An 18,422-nucleotide genomic window follows, 5' to 3' on the forward strand; every position below is an offset into this window, starting at 1 on the left:
TGCTAAAAATTATTTTAAAAACAGGCACCTGGTAGCTGCCCTAATGCAGGACTCTGACCATTTCTATAACTAAGTTTGGGGAGCCTGGACCCATTTGGATTAGCCAGAAGGTAATACACAACAGCTCTGGCTGCTGGAAGGGAAAGGGGGAGATAGTGAGCTGGGCACCAAGATGCCTATAGGCCTGGCTGCCTCAGAGGGTTTTCCCTTCATCATGTTCTCCTCTCAGCCCAGAGGCAGCGGTGGAAGCTCCTTCTCCAGGGACCCTGCCTTTCAACCTTCCTGGCAGGGCCCAGGATGAGAGAGCATAAGAGGGCATAACTGAAGTTGGGTTTTGTGCTTTTCTAAAAAAAAAGATTGTATGTGAGCCTAATGTTCTGAATATCAACAAACTAGAGTCCCTTGATTGGGAATGACTAACATATGGCTCCAACCCCAAGGAACCCAAAGACCCATGAATAGAATTAAATCTGGGGCCAAAGCTCCAGAATAACAAAACAAAACAAAACAAAAAAATGTATTGCGAACAGGCATTAGAGGTGCACAGGGGAGGGGCTAAATCTAACTGGCATTTTAGGGGTCTCCAGAAGGCCAGTTTCATACCACCAACAGCAACCGCCACAGAAGCTGGCTCAGAGTAGCCACTCCCAGGCAGGGGCGATTGAAGTATGACCTGAAGTAGGAGGAGCCATAGTGGCAGCAATACAATCAGTTGTGGTCATAGTGACAGTCACAACAATAGAAGTCAATGTTTATGTTCACTTTGCACATGCCAAACGTTGTGCCAAGCACTACAAAGGTTTCTAATTTAACTCTTGTTTTACCTACTTCACTTTACAGTTGAAGAAACCGAGGCTTAGAGATATTCAGGAACTTGCTCAAGGTCACTCAGCTAGTAAAGCAGAGCTGGGGCTGGAATTCAGGAGTGTCCGGTTTCACAGTCCCCACTTCTAACCATCATCATCACATAATGTCATAGAGATTAGTCAGAAATGCAAAGTCTTTCTGATATGAGGTAGGAGAGTCAACCACGGGCTTCTGAGTTCTTTGGGCCGTGTTTCTCTAATTCAGAGAGTCACTCAAAATGGGGATGGGCAGGGGAAGGAAAAGAGTCACTTTTCAGCAAGGCTATTTTATTCCAGACCCCTTCTCCAGTCGCCACCTCTGAGGGGCTCCCTATGGGAAATACACATGGTTCTGGTGGGCTGAGTCTCCTGGGCCAAGTCTGCACCTCCCCTGTGGGGCTGAGTGTGAGCTCCATCTGCTAGAAGAGCTGGACCTCTTACCAAAGACCTTCTCAGAAGAACATTTACAAAGCAGGAAAAGTTCAAAGCTAGATCTTCAAATCTAAAGAAGACGTAGGATGGTTACAAAACAGTTTCAGGTGCCTGGGAAAATGCGGGAAATGAACTAAGCCCATCCATGTTCCAAAGTGATGGGCTGGGGAGAGCCAGTACTAGGGCTGGGGTCCTGGCACCTTTCAGTGTGTATTCCACACATACTGCCTCTCTGTGCCAGGTCTTGTTCTAGGCACTGGCAAGTAAGGGCTCAGTGATAGTGGTGGTGGTGATGATGACAGTGGTGATGGTAGTTGTGATGAAGAAGAAAGGAGGCAGAGGAGGGTTTCCAGACAACAGTGTTGTGACTGTGGCTATACACAGCCCCGACCCCACCCCCACCCCTTCCCCCACACACACCAGCTGATTCCTAGGGAATGCAATTGCAGGCGATTTCCTTTCTTTGGCCTACACCAGTAGTTCTCAACCTTTCTATTGCCGCGACCCTTTAATACAGTTCCTCATGTCATGGTGACCCCAAACCATAAAATCATTTTCGTTGCTACTTCATAACTGTAATTTTGCTACTGTTATGAATCATAATGTAAATATCTGTGTTTTCTGATGGTCTTAGGCCACCCCACTAGCGGTTCTCAACCTGTGGGTTTTGACAAGTTGAAAACCACTAGTGGGGTCACCTAAGATCATCAGAAAACACAGATATTTACATTACGATGAAAGGGCATTAGAAAGGTTGAGAACCACTGGCCTACACAGTCAGATCTCTGACAGCCCCAATTTTCACCTTGTTGGTTACCCTTTAATTAGTCATCACACTCCACATCCCAGTCTTTGAATTCATTGGACTAGTGAATGTCCCAAAGCCTGAAGAGATTGGCTTATTCAATGAGTGTAAAATTGAGTGCCTATTGTGTGGAGGGCTCAATGCTGGACACTGAGGGAGGGAGACTTCTAAGGCTTTATCTTTTTCCCCCTAAGAAATGGAAATTGAACTGGAGGAAAAAAAATATAAGCCGATAAGAGTTGTTTTGCTGTTTAATTCCACATGCTTATATTCAATAATGTGCTTAACTGGATGACTTAGATAAGCTGTTATTAAAATCCTGATTTTAAAAAAATCAAAATAAAATACATTGGGCTCTTGGAGGTAGGTTTGAGACCTGGAAGGTGATCCAAACTGGACAAGTGCATTGCATCTGAAAGGCCATGAGCAGCCCAGGTGGACTGAGGGAGAGGTTTGACTTGGGGAGGGGTGGTCAATGGGAGAAAGATGGTGGCTAAGACAGTTTCCTCATCCCTGCAGAGAGTGTAGAATTGTAGGAGGGTCATGTGGGGAAGAAACATCACTGAGCCAGGGCTTTGGGTTAAAGAACAGATTCCATGTTACACAAGCAGAACTGTGAGAGAGACAGAACCTGAAAAAAACCTGAAGGAGCCAAGTCCATTTGCTTCATGATCTCCTGCCTTGAGTTAAGGGAATTCCTGGAGGGTAAAAGTCCCTTTCAGCCGAGCACACTACCCTGGAGGTAAATAGAAAGTAGTGCCATGAATAATCCCAAATGGACACATCCAAAGTCATGTCTTCTTGGCTGGAGAATGGATGCTGATGGTCATTTTTCCCCTAGCTCACTGGTTTTTTGGCTACTCTTAGGCATAGTCTAGGGAACCAGCATTCTGTAGATCAAGGTCATTAATGGAAAGAGTAAGAAGCTTGAAGAGTTTTTGGGCTAACTTTCTGGTGACAAGATTTGGTGATAAACCACAGCACCCTGGAATCTGAAAGGACTTGAAACTGAGTTATCTGATCATTTGAAAATGAGCTCAGTGCAGAAATCTAAAGCTCTCTGCCTGTCTGAACCAGTTTGAAAGGAGCCTGTTTTTCCATCCTCGTCCAAAGTTAGCTTAAACAATAGATTCATCAGCTTTTCTTCCATTCCTTTACCAACTACCTCCCAACACTATACACCTTCCTGGCATGAAATTCTCTGAGTCCTGACTTGTCGAATCCCACATCAAATAGGAGATGCACCAAGCAGTACGGCAGAGCCATCGCTGCAGTCTGTGGCTCTGACCACCTAGCCCAACTTCCCAGGATTGGCAACTTGTCCAGTGCTATGACCTGGGTGGCTGATCACCCTATCACCCTTTCTATTGCAGAGTTCAGATTCCCAGATTCCCCAGGAGTTTGTAGTGGTCATTGAATTTACATCTCTCTTCATCCCTCTAGTCCCTCTTCCCCATGCCCACCCCTACACAGTCATGTTAACGTGAATCCTCCAGATTATTAAGAAAACAGGTAGCTGGACCTCATCCACTTAAATTCAATTTCACTCTCACTCATCAAACACAGGCGCTGTGCTGAGTGAAATCCCAGAGGGTAATCTGATTTCACTAAATCCCCACCAGAGCCACATTAGTGTCAAGACGTTGCACAGTGAGCTCTACTTGTTCAAGCTTATGAGAGGATGCTTAGTGATCTGACACCTAGTGGCGGTTCCCTCAGCACAGCTGGTCCTAGAACTTTCTAGCAGCACTCCTGGGCGTCTCTCCACAAGCACCTCTCTCTGAGTCTAGGGCCTTCCCATCAATTCCTCAGCATTAGCATCCTGGCTCTTGCTTCTGCCTAGCTCAGGAGGGGCATGTCCCGGCCTTCCTGCCTCAAGAGAGACATGTCACAGCAGTTTCACCAAGTGGCTGCAGGGCCCTTGGGCACCTTCATGCTGGTTAGAAAAATGCAGCCCTTAGTCTGAGTGCACAGCTGAATTTCAGGTCCCATTCGCCCCTCATGCTCACAGCCCTCAGGGCCCTGATTGGTTTGCCTGAACCTCAAGGATAGGCTCAAGACATATAGGCAAGTTGGAGGCTGTGGCCAGAATTCTATGCTCTCAAGGGGAGGGCCATCAGAGTCTCCTGGCTCCCCCAACCCTCAGTTGTCCCTACTCCTCCAGGACTGGCTGAGATCTCTCTTCCAGGCCCCTGGGTCTTTTTCTTCTCTGAGCCCTGGGGGAAGTGGTGCCCCCCCCCCCCCCCCGCCGGGCTCCCCCTTCATCCACTCTGGACTCTGTTCACTGTTAACTATCCTACTCTGCTTCCCTCTGGCAGAGGGACCTGCAGAATCTTTTTCATTTTTCCCAGCCTGAGTGTCCTTTTGCCTACAGCACATCCTGGCCCGTGTCTCACTGAGCTCCTCCGTGCTCCTTTCTCTCCCTCCCCCACCCTGCCTTCTGGGGGTCAATGGCCCCTAGTCCTTTAGTGTCAATAAAGCAGTCTTTAGTTCTCTTTCTTTCCTCTTTTTTAAAAGACAAGCTCTCTGGGCTCTTTGCAATCCCCACCCCCACCATCTGCCTCGTCATCACAGGGAGCTCTCCTCTCAGCTAGATGCACAGAAGTATGTCGGACAAGTGCAGTCTTGCTCTAGGAAGAACACGTTTTCTTCCATTTGCTTGTTTCAAAATACCACCAGGCCCTCGTTTCTGTATTACCGTATTTTCCAGCGTATAAGATGACCTTTGAAACGAAAATAAGTCAACCGAAAATGGGGGGCAAAAGACCAAAATTGCACAAAAATTACCTGCAGATCTTGACGGCAAAGTAAGTCTTTTCTTTGAAGTGGGGGGTAGTCTTATACAGTGAATATAGGCCTAAACCTATGTTTTAACTGTAAAATTAGGGGGTCATCTTATACGCCGGAAAATAGGGGGTATTCATCCAACTCCTTACCTCCGCCCCTTCCACCACCAACCACTTCTGGAAGAAGTTTGTAAGTTATTTTCTGGTCCCCTTTATTGCTGATCCTTTTTTTTTTTTTTTTTTTTTTTTTTGAAAGAGAATAGAGCAGCTGGGGGAAATGCCTTAATCTTTTGATTGTGATTATGAAGTTTGAAGCTTTATCCATCTCTTCTTTTACCCATTTCCAAAGCAAACATGCGGGCTGTACACCAGGTAGCAATTAAGCCAGTCATCACTAATGACATGCTCTCTATCTCCCATCAGAGCACCGTGCACAGCCCTATCCAAACAGGAGGGAGAAGGCCATCCCTGCCCCCACCCCATCCCTTGGAGAAGCTGCTGGAGAGGTGGGCAGGGCCTGGGGTGGAGGAGCACCTGCCTCAGGTGTGGGGGAACAGCCATCACTCTCTCCTGGGCCCACTTTATAACTGAGCCTGCTAGTCCCTAGGGACAGGGTTAGGAGGGGGAGGGACCTAAACACCCAGGCAGGGTAGAAGCACTAAAGGCATGAGGGGGCCATAGCAAGGTAAAAACTGGGAGGGAAATATGTGAAGTAGGAAATCAAGAAAGAAATATAAAAAAATAACTGGATATGTTAGGAAAAGGAAACCAGGAATGACTGGGTCAGTGAGGAGGAATGAGTTTGTCCTGAGGGGAGGGGCTAAAGAGGGGCAGAAAGGATAGAGGAAGAGCCTAGAGGCTGGAGGCAGGGGCTGAACTGACCTCAGGCCCACCCCAGCCTGCAAGGAAGGAATGGGATACCTACTGACTGCCAGAAACCTCCTCACTGCCGTGCCAGGGGGTCCTAAGCACTACCCTCCAGGATGCAAGCCTGCCTCGGATGAAGCAGCTCAGGCTGGTGGGGCTTGGGTGATGCTCAATGCTGGCACCTAAGGTTGCAGTCAGAGTGTGAGCTTCTTCATCTGGAGCTGAGACCACAGACTGACCCCTTTGAAAAGTTTGCCCACTTCCCTGTAGAGAAGGAAGCCCACAGAGCAAGTCTCTGTCTCCACAGTGCCAGGGGCCCCCAGTGAGGCAGTGGGACCTTGTGGCCTGGCTACAAGGTGTGACATGCAGCTATCAGTTCAGGAGACTGGTTGTGAAATGAGCCTGCATATCAGGGAGTGGGGGAGAGTGACGCACACCAGGATGCAGGCGGTCTGTAGATGTGAGCCAGTGGACACGGACACACTGGTGAACATGGGGAAGGGAGAGGAACAGTGGGGCAGCCTGGAGCACGGACAGACGCTACACGTCACAACAGAGGGCCAAAGGCGTGTGATAAGAGGGATCGGTGGACATGGAGGAGAACCTTCTGAAAATGAATATAGGCTGCAAGGGCCAAGGTGAACGAGATGGGGAAGAGGTGTTAGCCTAGGATTGGAATCAGCAGGAAGCTGGCAGGGCAGGGAAGCCTCAGATGTAGAAATAGAGTTGATCATTTTTCAAGAGCTTGCTTGGTACATTTTAACTTGTTTCATCTTCACACCAATCCAGTGAGGAAAATACTCTTATTTTCCCCACTTTACAAATGAGAAAACACAGAGCAGGGAGACTGAGTTGCCCAAGTCATGGTTACAAGCGGCAAAAGAAACGAGCCAACAATGGGACTCAGACTCTTGACTAGCCCAGGGCAAAGCATGTTCTCTTACACAGTGTGTTTTGTGTCTCTCTCACCTCCTCTAGGAAGCCTTCCCATATTGTCAGTGTTCAGCTTGATTCCTTTCTTCCTCTGTAACCCCTTGGCTATACCTTGCCAGTGTCTCCATGTCTGGCTTATCTGCTGAGAAAGAGAGAAAGGAAGAGTATGTGTGTGTGAGGAGGGGAGGCGGAGACTGAGAGTTCAGAGCCCTCTCACCCCAATACAATCAGGGTAGGGTTTGCACCTAGAGCAGGCAGGGGAAGGGGAGGGGTGGCAGGATATTAATGAGGAAAAGGGGTTCTCATTCCCAGGAACTCTGAATCAACACCAAGATCAACATTCTCAGGCGCCCATGGAGGAAGGGCTGTCTGAAGGTACCGAGTTCTCTAACTAGAGGTGAGGAGGTTCAGATGGCAGCAGCACCAGCACCCCCACTCCCCTGCCACCTCCTGGTAGAGGAGGGGTCACAGAGAAGGAGAAGGGGGCCAGGAGCCAGGTCCTGGGCAGCATGGAGGCTGGGACTAGCCTGGGCAGGCTAGGGAGCGAAACAGTTTCTCTTCCTGCTGGCAGCTCATCCAACACCTCTACCATGGGGAAGTCTCCTTCTGGGCCAGGCAGACAGAAGGTGCAGTACTTGGATCTGATGGCAGAGGGCAGTGTATGAACAAAATACAGACACCAAGGAGTTACAGAGTGTCCCAAAAAATATATGCACACTTTGAATAATTATTAATTCCAATGGGTTAAATCTGTAAAGAAAGAAACAGCAATTCAGCTATCAGCTGTTAAAGTGTGTATACATTTTGGGGACACCCTGTATTTTAACTGCTTGGAAATAAGCAGTTGGTGACTGGATAGGGATGTGGCAATGAACAGACCTAGCACCCTCTGCCCTGCACTTAGCCCATCTCAGCCAGGGCTCTGGGCACAGTCCTGCTGTGGATCAGCTGGTCATGAACCAGTGCACAGCCGGCAAACACAGAAGGCTTCACAAACACACATCAAAGACAAGTATTATCGTAACAACTAACATGCATTGGCTGCAGACGGTGTTCCAGGCGCTGTATTTTTTCCATTTTCCCTTTTCACATCCTCATCTCTCCTCTAAGGTGAGACCTTTGATAGGTAATGAGGTGTAGAGGCTGGAAATGTAGACGATGGAATTGGACTGGGGTTCAAGTCCCAACTCTGCTGTTTACTAACCATGTAACATAGGATGGGTTCATTAAGCTCTCTGAGCCTCAGTATCCTTGGTAGTGAGATGGGATTATTACAATAGCAGTAATGCCTATCAGGTTATTGGAAGAGTTAATTATGTTTTCAGACAGCATGTTTAGGAGAATTGGTGCTGAGACAGTATCTTGCAGTAAGAAGCAGCTTGCATTAATCCTTTCACAAGAACAGAATCCTGTGTACTAGGCCACATACAGCCATTGGAAGAGGCGGGATCTGAAGCCAGGTACATGACTGCTCAGCCAGTGTGCTAGGCCCAGGGGGCCACTTGTGCTGGCTTATGCCTTTTGTTTGAGAATCAAGGTCAACATGTGTCCAGAACAGAAGTTTGGTTGATAAATTACATAAACTGTACACATGTGTATGCATAGGAAACAAACTTCTGTAACCCAAATCTGTTTTTTCATTTGCATGTCAAATCATTGGGACATGCACGTACTTTGAACTCTCTCCCCGGTGAAGGTATATTGAATGCTGACTGTGCATCAGGCTTGAACAAAGATTTGAGAGGGGGTGAGATGAGGAGACAGACATGAGTGTGGCTAACATGACACTAGGAAAATAAAGCATCGACTGTAACACAGTTGAGAACGGTGCTGTGGGCATGCAGGGCTGTGAACTTGGGGAAAGCACTTAGCCATCGGCCTTGTTTGCCTCCCATAAAATGAAGGGACAGGGGAGAGCTGTTGAGCCAGCTGCTCTATTGTTCCCTTACAATTAAACTTGATGAGTTAATAAAGCCCACCTGGAAGGACCAGAAAATGAAGGAACACAGAAGGTGACATCTCAGCTGGGCCACAATAAATGAGCAGGCTTTCAATAAATGGGGCATGATTTCTGTGGTTGCAAACTCATATTTGCAAAGACCCATGGACATAAAAAGTCCTGGTCCTGGCCTGCTTGGAGTAAGATTGGAGTAAAAGGACAGAAATGATGTGGGGGAAGAAGGGGTCATGGGCACCTTGAATGCCACTCTCATCCTTGGAAGGTGGTCTCACCCTTAAGGATTCTGCTCCTTAGCACCTTGCTCAAGTCAACAGTGCTGGTTCTGAGAAAACAAACACTGCTGCAGAAACATACACACATATCTAAAAGACATCCTTCCTACCCTACTTAGTTTTCCTTCATAGTAGTTATCACTATTGACACATTATTTATTCCCATGTTTGTTGCTTATTTTTACTCTGCATGCCAGCCTGTGAGCTCTCTGAGGGCAGGGTCTGCGTCTGTGTGTTCACTGTAGTATTCTCAGTGCCTGAGCAATGCCTGCCTCACTAAGGATTTGGGCAGTGAGCCACCACTATGTGTACATAATAGATATAAACACATCCATATGATTATACATACATGCAGGCCTCAAATGGTAGAGTGGAAAGACTTGGCAGGGAAAAGGGCCATTGTAGGGGAGCATTGACAGGTAGGTTGGCCAGAGAGCGAGGAGGTGAAGGAAAATAAGGACTGACCACTCTAGCAATGAGAGGCAGTTGTGTGGAACGCTGGGTGTTTTTGAGAACCCGATGGAGAAGCCAGGGTTCAGTGTCAGGGACTCAGGAAAGCAAGAGTTAGACCAAGAGAAGTTAGAAGGGGCCATGCAGGTGTTGGCATCCTGGACAACAGATTGACACTGAGAACCAGATGGCATTGAGCGTTTATTGCAGGGGAGGCAGAGAACTGGACATGACCCCAACCAGAGGGCAAAGAGGTCCAGGGCAATGAAGGCTCAAGGAAAGCCCATGGGGACAGGAGCTGGCACCTGGCCGCAAGGAAGTGTGCTGAGTCTGCGTCTTGTCTCTGCATTTGGGGCAGTGACCCAGTGAGAGGTGGTCCAGGAGGAGGTAGCCGAGAGCACCTATGACTGGACTTCCTGCATAGGCATGTCACTCAGCCCAGGACCACAGAGAGAGGGGAGGGGTTTGGGGTTGTGGTTACAGGGGCAGCACTTCCGGGCTTGGGAAGGGGCGGAGGGAGAAGAGATGGGTGGGTTCTGCAGCTTTCTGCCCTTCATCTGGAGGCCTTTTTTTTGGTTGCACAGCTGCTGCCGGAGGCTTTGGTGAGGGGATCCTTAAACTCACTGCCACAGCTGCCTTTGGTTTTGAGTTCCGCCCCAGGTTTGTAGCTGTAACTGCTGGAGGCGCCGAAGCCCATGCTGAAGCCAGCCCCTCCAGCGCCGGCTCCCGTGTTGCTGATGACAGCTGCAGTGGGCGAGAGGAGACCCCAGCCCCGTCATCCTCATCCGGGGCCCTCCCTTAGTTCTCTCATATTGAGACAGATTCTCTCTGTTGTACATTTTTAGTGAACTCGGCGATTTTCACCAGCACTGTCCTTTTAGATGCATTTGGCCTTTTCCTGTTAGGCTGTGTCACTCACAGGAAGGGCCATAGGAAGAGAGGCCTTCATGGAGGCCTGGGGCTGCCAGGGTTCCTGCCTGTCATAAGACAGCACCTCCCCTCACTATCTCTAGTTTTTAAATCTGGAGGAGATTTTAGCTTTCTTTTTCATCATTTCTCTTTCAGGTTTCCCTCAATAACCTCTTGCTGTCATTCAGGGCTTTTATTTGGGTCTGGCCTCAGTAGAAATATAATGTAGCCACTAAGCACTATTCTTACAATAGATCTTGGATTATACACTGTTGAATATTATTTGATTTTCTAAGGTTATACTTGTATTTCATGATATTATTCTATTTCTCCATCCATTGCTTCTCCTTGGTGACTAAAGCCAGCTCCCTTTTTGTGCCCCTAAGTTGGTCCTGCACCCCCTCCGGTATTCTGACCTCTCTTGGTGTCATGGAATTAAAGGAACTTAGACTTGTGGTAGATGACCAAGGGCAGGACTGGGCCTGTAGGTACTTACAGATGCTCACAGAATTTGGATATTCCCCAGACATCCTGAAGAGGAAGAAGAAAAACAGATAAACCCTCAGAAAACCATCACCCCAAGGTTCCAGGGTGTCTCCTGTGAATGAGCCTCTCCTCTCCTACCTTTCACCCCATCCCAGACTCTTTTCTTCCCACACATCCCAGCGGGGCTTCTTCAGAAATGGAGAACCAAGATGAAAAATCTGCCACAAGGAGTCAGCACTCCATCAAAGTGGCTTTGAGATTACCTGATGTGTGAGATAATTGTGCCTCCACTGCCTTCTAGTTATGCCCTTGGTCTTAGACAAGTAAGAGGAATGAGCGCACATCCTCAATGGGCCCTGACTTTGCTGGAGTGACCTTGAAAGTGAATGACTCTTGGAGGTCATCCTGCACCACGAAGGCCAAGTGACGCTCTGTTTCTCAAACTTTGCTGAATCAGTACTTCCTCTGCTACCACTTCTTTTTGTTGTTGTTTTTTATAACTTTGTTCTTCTTGCTGTCTAACTTTGGTCTTTCCTACTGCACCACGTTAAAGCTCATTTTCTATAAGGTTTTACCTCAGTAGGACCTGAACAAAAGCAAACTGTTTGCTTTCAGTCTTCCTACTAATGCAAAGCAATAACTGGTCAAGACAAAAGATATCTGGCCCTCACCGGCACTCCTCGCCCTCCAGCAGCTTGCGGTAGGTGGCGATCTCCACATCCAGGGCCAACTTTGTGCTCATCAGCTCCTGGTACTCGCGCAGCATCCGGCCCAGCTCCTCCTTGGCCTGGTTTAGGGCAGCTTCCAGCTCATCCAGCTTGGCCCGGGCGTCCTTCAGGGCACAGTCGCCTCGCTGCTCGGCATCAGCGATGGCCGTCTCCAGGTTGGAGCACTGAGGGACAGATGAATTCATCTGAGATCCTGCTCAGACGACCTCCCCTCACTGGGTCCTGACTGACAGTAAATGCTTTGAGATTGTCCTGGTTCCTCCACCTTTGGCTATCACTAGAGGAGAATCTGTCCTTCCCCGACTTCAGGCACGGTGCACCCTAACTCATGCCGTGGCATGTGAAAGTGAAGCATCTCTACCGCAGGATGGAGGAGGGAAAGGGCACTGAGAAGGTGGGCATATGGCACATAGCCCCTGCCCTCTCCCTCCTGGTCTGTAACAAGGGCTATATTGATTCTGATGCCAACTCGGAATAGTCTCTGGGTAGCTGACTTCAATATTGCCTCACTGTGTACAGGTTGTCTGCGAGATTCTCTAAGTCATGAAAAAAATTGAGGACTAATAGAGGTCCTATTAATAAAATGTCTATTCAACAAATACTGAGAGTCTGGCCTCCAAAATTTTGCAGATAATCATGCTATACAGCAATGCCTTAAACCAGTGGTCGGCAAACTCATTAGTCAACAGAGCCAAATATCAACAGTACAACGATTGAAATTTCTTTTGAGAGCCAAAAACCAACTTCTGCGCATGGGCCACGAAGTTTCAATTGCACTGTATGTGCACGCCTGCATGTGGTGTTTTGTGGAAGAGCCACATTCAAGGGGCCAAAGAGCCACATGTGGCTCATGAGCTGCAGTTTGCCGACCACTACCTTAAACGCTAACTGGCAGGTTTTACAAGCTGACAGACACCTGCAGTTGGGTGGAAATGTAACTTGCAGGAGAAAACTACAGGTGGGGCTCAGTGGCTTTCATGTGGAAGCTGGGGAGGTGGGGGTGGCACAGGATGGGGAGCTTCTGGAGCCTTTAGTCTTGAGGGTGTGTTCTGGTCACTTGGCTAAGGTGTCACTCTCCTCTGTCAGGTAGGCCCCAGCCAGGCAAACACCCGTTGCTGTTTGGGTGAGTGGCTAACAGCCTCAGCGGAGATACCGAGGACCCAGCTGCCTGACCAGAAAAAAAATGTCCCATCTCAGAAGTGGGGCAGGCAAACACAGAGCAGAGGCCTAAGTCAAGGCGAGGGTGGGAGGCTCTTAATCCCTACTCTTTTCTAACATCCACTGCCCAGTTCTCCTCCCTCCAGCAGATTCGTCACAAGAAACCTCCCAATGCCTTCCTTCTACCTGCTGCACTAGGTCTAAGCCCCACTGCTCGGCTTTGAAGGCACCTCTTCCCCTCTCCTTTCTGCCTCACATCCCAGTGTAATCCCCCCTCCTGCAGGCAGCTCCAGCCCCTCCGGACTCCTACAGTATTAGTGGGTGTGCAATACACTAGGTGGATGCTTTCTCCCTCCATATTGGTTCAGACTGTTCTCTCCTGATGAATTACAAATGCCTGAAGAAAGGACCCTTTCCCTATTTGGTCTTATACAGATATTGATGTTAGCACAGATATCAGTTAACCCTGTAGCTGACTCATTGTATAGAACCCACCTGCTTCTTCACACTCCCTATCTCTGAGCGAATCCTCTGGATCAGGCGGTTGAGCTCTGAAATCTCAGCCTTGGTGAGGTTGAGGTCATCTCCATGCTGACCTGCTGTGACCTGCAGCTCCTGAATCTGAGGTTGGGGGCAAGAGAAGAAGAGCACAGAACAGTTGAGCATCCACCTCTCAAGGGTGTTCAGCATGGAGAGGGAGGGCCACATGCCATTCTCATTATCCAAGCATCATAGACACAATTGAATCAAAAGAGGAAGGGAGAGAGATGGCAGAAGGGAAGAGGAGGGGAAGAAAGACAGCTCTTCCTTCTGGAGAAAAAGGTCCTGCCCCAGTTCAGTAGAATCCTTGGGCTCACAAATGTGAGAGCCTTGGTGGAGTTCAAATTTCCTGTCCTTATTTTTACAAAGTTAGTGACAGAAAGAAAATCCAAGGCATCTGGATTATCCACAGAAATGGTGTCAGAGTCATGTCAGAGCTGTGGCTGGTATGGCCTCTGCTGTCAGCAAGGGTCGTGGCAGGGGAAGGGCTAAGCTCCATATATGTTCCCAACTCATACCAAGGCTGCAGTTGGGCTCTAGCTGGCTTGGCTCAGTGGATAGAGCATCTGCCTGCAGACTGGAGGATTCTGGGTTTGATTCTGGTCAAGGGTACATGCCCAGGTTGCAGGCCCGTTCCCTAGTTTGGGGCATGCAGGAGACAGCCAATCAATGATTCTTTCTCATCATTGATGTTTCTTTCTCTCCCTCTCCCTTCCTCTCTGAAATAAATATATTTTTTAACTGCAGTTGGCCTCCCTGATCCATAGGGAGGCTTTTCCACAGTCCCAACTGCATGACAGAGAAGATCTCCACCCAGCCTAAATACACATGCATGCACGCACATACATGCACACATAACGAGGGGGTGGCACCTGTGGTCACGGGGCACACAGCTCACCTTGGTCTGGTACAGGGCCTCGGCCTCTGCCTTGCTCTTCAGGGCAATCTCCTCATACTGGACACGGACCTCATCAATGATGCTGTCCAGGTTCAGGTCCCGGTTGTTGTCCATGGACAGGATGACAGATGTGTCACTGATGTGCGACTGGATCTGAGCGATCTCCTGGGAACAATTCGGGGAGTGGAGCCAGTTAAAGGCTCCCCATGAGGGGAGCATGCCTTCTGATCCTCCCTGGTAAAAACGTCGCTGTCCCTTTCTGCCCTTCCTTAGCAGAGCCCAGGAGAGCCAGTGTCTGCTGGGTGTGAGATGCACACATTGGGCTTTCAGCCCATGTGGGACCATCCTTTTCACCATGCACTCAGGACTGCTCCCACCCCTATTTCACACTCTGCAGCAACATCTACCCTCCACCCATGCAATCAAGTCTAAACTCAGAGTGCTCTAGGGAGCTACCTTCCCTTCTCTAGGACCCTCATGCTTTAGCACAGCTCAGATCTCTGAGACCGTGAATTCCTGGAAGACAAGAATCCTTTTTTTTCTCCATCTTGGTTTCCTCAAAACCCATCTCATGGCTCAGCACATAGTAGGGCCTCAGCTGCACTGAGCTTAAAGGTTTCTCCACCAGCCTTTGGTCCACACAACAAACTGGGCCAAGGGCCAGAAGCCACTTGGAAGAGGAGTAGATGCGAAGGTCAGTGAGGTCCTTACCCCTTCATAGAGGCACTTGAAGAATTTTATCTCGTCTGTCAAGGAGTCCACCTTGGCCTGGAGGTCTACCTTGTTCATGTAGGCAGCATCCACATCCTGGAGAACACAGAGAGCAGCCAGCTGTCTCACTTCCCTCTTGGCTTCCCTCCCTTTCTTCCTCTCTTCCTGACATAAGAGGCCTCAGGTTCCCTACTCTCTCCACTGCCCTATCCCATGCTTCTCAGGGAGGCCCCATCCCTGAGAGCAAGCCAACCAATATCCAATGCAGTGGTGAACCAGAAGTGTGACAAATGCTGGGGTTTCTAACTTAATATAAGAGACTTAGTGAAAAGAGCAGGAAAATTAGAATCCCAGTCATCCCTGCCCAACAGACAAAGAGAGCCCTCTAGGCTTCCTCCATCCCTTCCTGCTCCCCTTACCTTCTTGAGCATCACAAACTCATTCTCAGCAGCTGTGCGTCTGTTAATCTCCATCTCGTACCTGCGTGGAGCAAGAGAAAGGAGAGAGCACAGCCATTGGACAATTCAGTTCTGCAAATGCTCACTAAGCTGTTAGTGATCATCTCTGGGCTGAGAGCTGCAGGGCAGTGGTCTTCAAAAGGAGGTCACGTATCCCTTGGGCATGCGTAGCCTTCCTCATGGGAATGTGACAAGGACAAGCTAAAGGAATCATTTTCCAGCTCATATGCAGTCTGCCCTAAGATAGTTCTTCCTAGGAGACGTATGAGGGAGATGTCATGCAGGCCCCACTGTCCCACTTCCGTTTCACGCTACCCCTCCCTGAGACAGCAGAAAGACTGACCCTCTTCCATTTGGCACCTTTCTACTGTGCACTAGCCCAGCATACAAAACCTCACAGACACCAAACAAAACCTTACCCCACCTGTTTCTTATACATATCCTGTTCCAGGTGCAGCAAGGTCCTGGAAACAGGTGTTTGTATGGAGTGAGAAGTTCTGAATACAAATATATTGTGGAATGGGGAGGTAAGAGTATTGATCATTCCACTTAAAGTTCTCACTATCTCATCTCTTACTATTGCCAAAGACTGTATGATAGGACAGTTGTGAGAGCAAACAACATAGAACATTGGAAAGAAAAAATGAATACTAGAATAGGGCTTTTTTTCATACACTTTAACATGAGCACATCTTTTCAGCTTTTATTACTTGCTAAGGCAAATCACTGACTACCAAGAAGAAAAAAGTCTTGTTGGACAACTGAACTAGTACATGTTAGTGAATGGGAATGTAATGTTTTCTAAAACTGCCAGATTTTTTTAATTATAGTGGATAAAGCACAGAAAATAAATTATATGATCTATCTCAGATTTCATGTGTGTTATTCAAAAGATAATTGAAAACTTCTTCTTAACAACTTGTGTTATGAAATAGTTGTATCTACTACAATCAATCTTTATCCCATATTATCTTAGAAAATATTCAGTTTTATATTCCTCTTACTAACAGAAATAAAAGCATATGCTAGTTGCAGGCCAGTTAGTTTGTAGCAGTTTACATCCTCATATTTCATAAAATACAAGGGAAAAGTTGGATAATCGTAGCTATCAAAATTAAATATCCCTGTCTTCTTGAAACAGCCAGAGAGAAACAATAATAAGTAAGTAAATTATACATTATGTATAATCAGAAAAACGATAAGTGCTATGAGAGAAAAAACGCAGAAAAACTGGAAAGGCATATACTGCTCTTGCAAAACTCCTTCCATTGCAATCTATTTGAATGAACATAGTCACTTAGATAAGAATAAAAAATATAGGACTAGAATGTGTCTACTTCTAAAGGAGAGAAATCTTTCCCACTTAACTCATTAAGAAATTATTTCCAAAATTATTTTTTACATTTTTATATTTAATGTTTATTTAACAAAATTTGTAGTATTTATTGTTTTTGTATAACTCAACCCATAACAAATATTTAGACATTAAAAAATACATATGATCACAAGAAAATTGCCAAAATTTCAAGTAACAGATTTTGTGGCAGTAAGGGTGATTAACAAAAGACTTAAAGGCATAAGGCACATTACATTAGAACAGTCATATGGGGAAAGTTGCATGAGAATTAGAGTTCAAATGAAAGGACCAAGGTAAAATTTATGATTTTTAAAGCAGAGCTTATTGACATTATTTTTTTTGTATGTTTACATACATGTTATCTCCTCCCTCAGGACCTCCAGGCAGGGCTTAGGCCAGAGTTCTGCCTTGGGGAGACTTTAGGGTAGGGATGAACAGGCAGATCAAACATGGAATAAGAGAAATTACTCAGTTCGGACCATCTCCACCCTTTGAATTGTGGCTGAGTCATCTATCCCAGAAATCCTGGCACCTGGAAGCAAACTGCCCAAATATCAGATTACCCTGAGCCCAGATGTGTCACTCTGTCAATGGCTCAACTTGGGTCTGGGGGAGCAATCTTGGTTCTAAGTACCCAACTATTCTCTTTAATGGTGGCATTGTACAGCACAGATATGCTTCATTGTGAAAAACGCTTTAAAAACTCATTTTTGCTTAGTTTTAAGATTTGTTTCAAGATCAGTGGGAACTCTCTCATGTTCTGGGAACTCCCATGGAAACCTCACTCAGGAGGAGCTATGAAGCCATTTGGTTTGTCCATCTGGTTTTGAGATAATTCTCCATTTCCAGTGGGAAATATTAACATGCCATTTCCTAGGCAATTTGGAGCAACCTTTTGGGTATCTCTTTTCTCTTCCTAAGCCTTATCCTATCTTAATCTCTCTCTCTCCCCTACAGGAAAGAAAATTGCAATAGGATCAGCATAAGATCTAAGAAGGCAAATATGCTGGCTCCAAATCAAAACCTCATCTGTAATCAAGACCCTCCAGGAGCCTAACCTCTGCCTTTCCACTCACCTCTGAACCAGACACCAGACAGCCCTGTCACTCACCTGTTCTTGTAGTCCTCCACCAAATCCTGCATGTTTCTCAGCTCTGAGTCCAGCCTCACCCTGTCCCCTGACAGCGTCTCCAGCTGCTTCCGCAGGCTGCTGATGTAGCCCTCGTACACGGGCTCCAGGTTCTTCCTGCAGCTGGTCACATCCAGCTGCTGTAACAGGCTCCACTTGGTCTCCAACACCTGGTTCTGCTGCTCCAAGAACCGCACCTGGAACCCAAAGATGGTCATGACCCAGAATTCCTATGTTGTTCACTCTCGAAAGTGGGGACACCACTCCAGAAATCAGATGCAGTCATCCTGGGATGGTGGGGGGAGGGGGACAGGAAAGAGCAAATCTCATTAGAGAGTAGATTCAGCCCCAGGGCAGGGGGCGAGAATCATGCCTATCTGGGTCTCTAGGACAAGAAATAAGATCCAGTCTAAGAGAAATCAGGAAGTGGTCTTAAGCAATGCTATAACTGCCACCATGGTTATCATGTGATTGAGGGAGCTTCTTTTGCTATAAATGCTGGTATTTTAAGAGCTCCTTTCCTGGATGTGTGTCCCCACCCTCTTGTCTGACATTGAGCTCCCTCAGAGGGCCATTCCACACGCCTCCTGCCCTAGACACCAACCCCTTTCCCAGGGTCTTCTACTGCAAAGAACGAATGAAGCTTTGGTTTATGGGGAGTGAATGCCTACCACTGTTCGAAGCATCTTATGCACAAC

General features: G+C 47.5%; 1 protein-coding gene across 2 annotated transcripts in view; it reads right to left on the minus strand.

Moving 5' to 3' along the window:
• Positions 1–18,422, minus strand: part of LOC118728375 (keratin, type II cytoskeletal 72) — a 97,068-nt gene that overhangs the window by 72,196 nt on the left and 6,450 nt on the right. Inside the window, exons 3-10 of one of the 2 annotated variants that reach the window (XM_045588016.1) lie at positions 17,707–17,921; positions 15,200–15,260; positions 14,781–14,876; positions 14,070–14,234; positions 13,127–13,252; positions 11,417–11,637; positions 10,756–10,790; positions 9,541–10,094 (exon numbers count right to left, since the gene is read on the minus strand). In XM_045588016.1, coding sequence (XP_045443972.1) covers positions 9,904–10,094; positions 10,756–10,790; positions 11,417–11,637; positions 13,127–13,252; positions 14,070–14,234; positions 14,781–14,876; positions 15,200–15,260; positions 17,707–17,921 — 1,110 coding nt within the window. In that variant the 3' untranslated portion in view covers positions 9,541–9,903. Of the gene's footprint in view, positions 1–9,540; positions 10,095–10,755; positions 10,791–11,416; positions 11,638–13,126; positions 13,253–14,069; positions 14,235–14,780; positions 14,877–15,199; positions 15,261–17,706; positions 17,922–18,422 lie in introns of those variants that run through there. The other variant, XM_036454847.2, reaches the window with a different exon arrangement.

Source organism: Pipistrellus kuhlii, unplaced genomic scaffold (genome assembly GCF_014108245.1).
Source record: "Pipistrellus kuhlii isolate mPipKuh1 unplaced genomic scaffold, mPipKuh1.p scaffold_m20_p_3, whole genome shotgun sequence".
Classification (NCBI taxonomy): Eukaryota; Metazoa; Chordata; class Mammalia; order Chiroptera; family Vespertilionidae; genus Pipistrellus; species Pipistrellus kuhlii.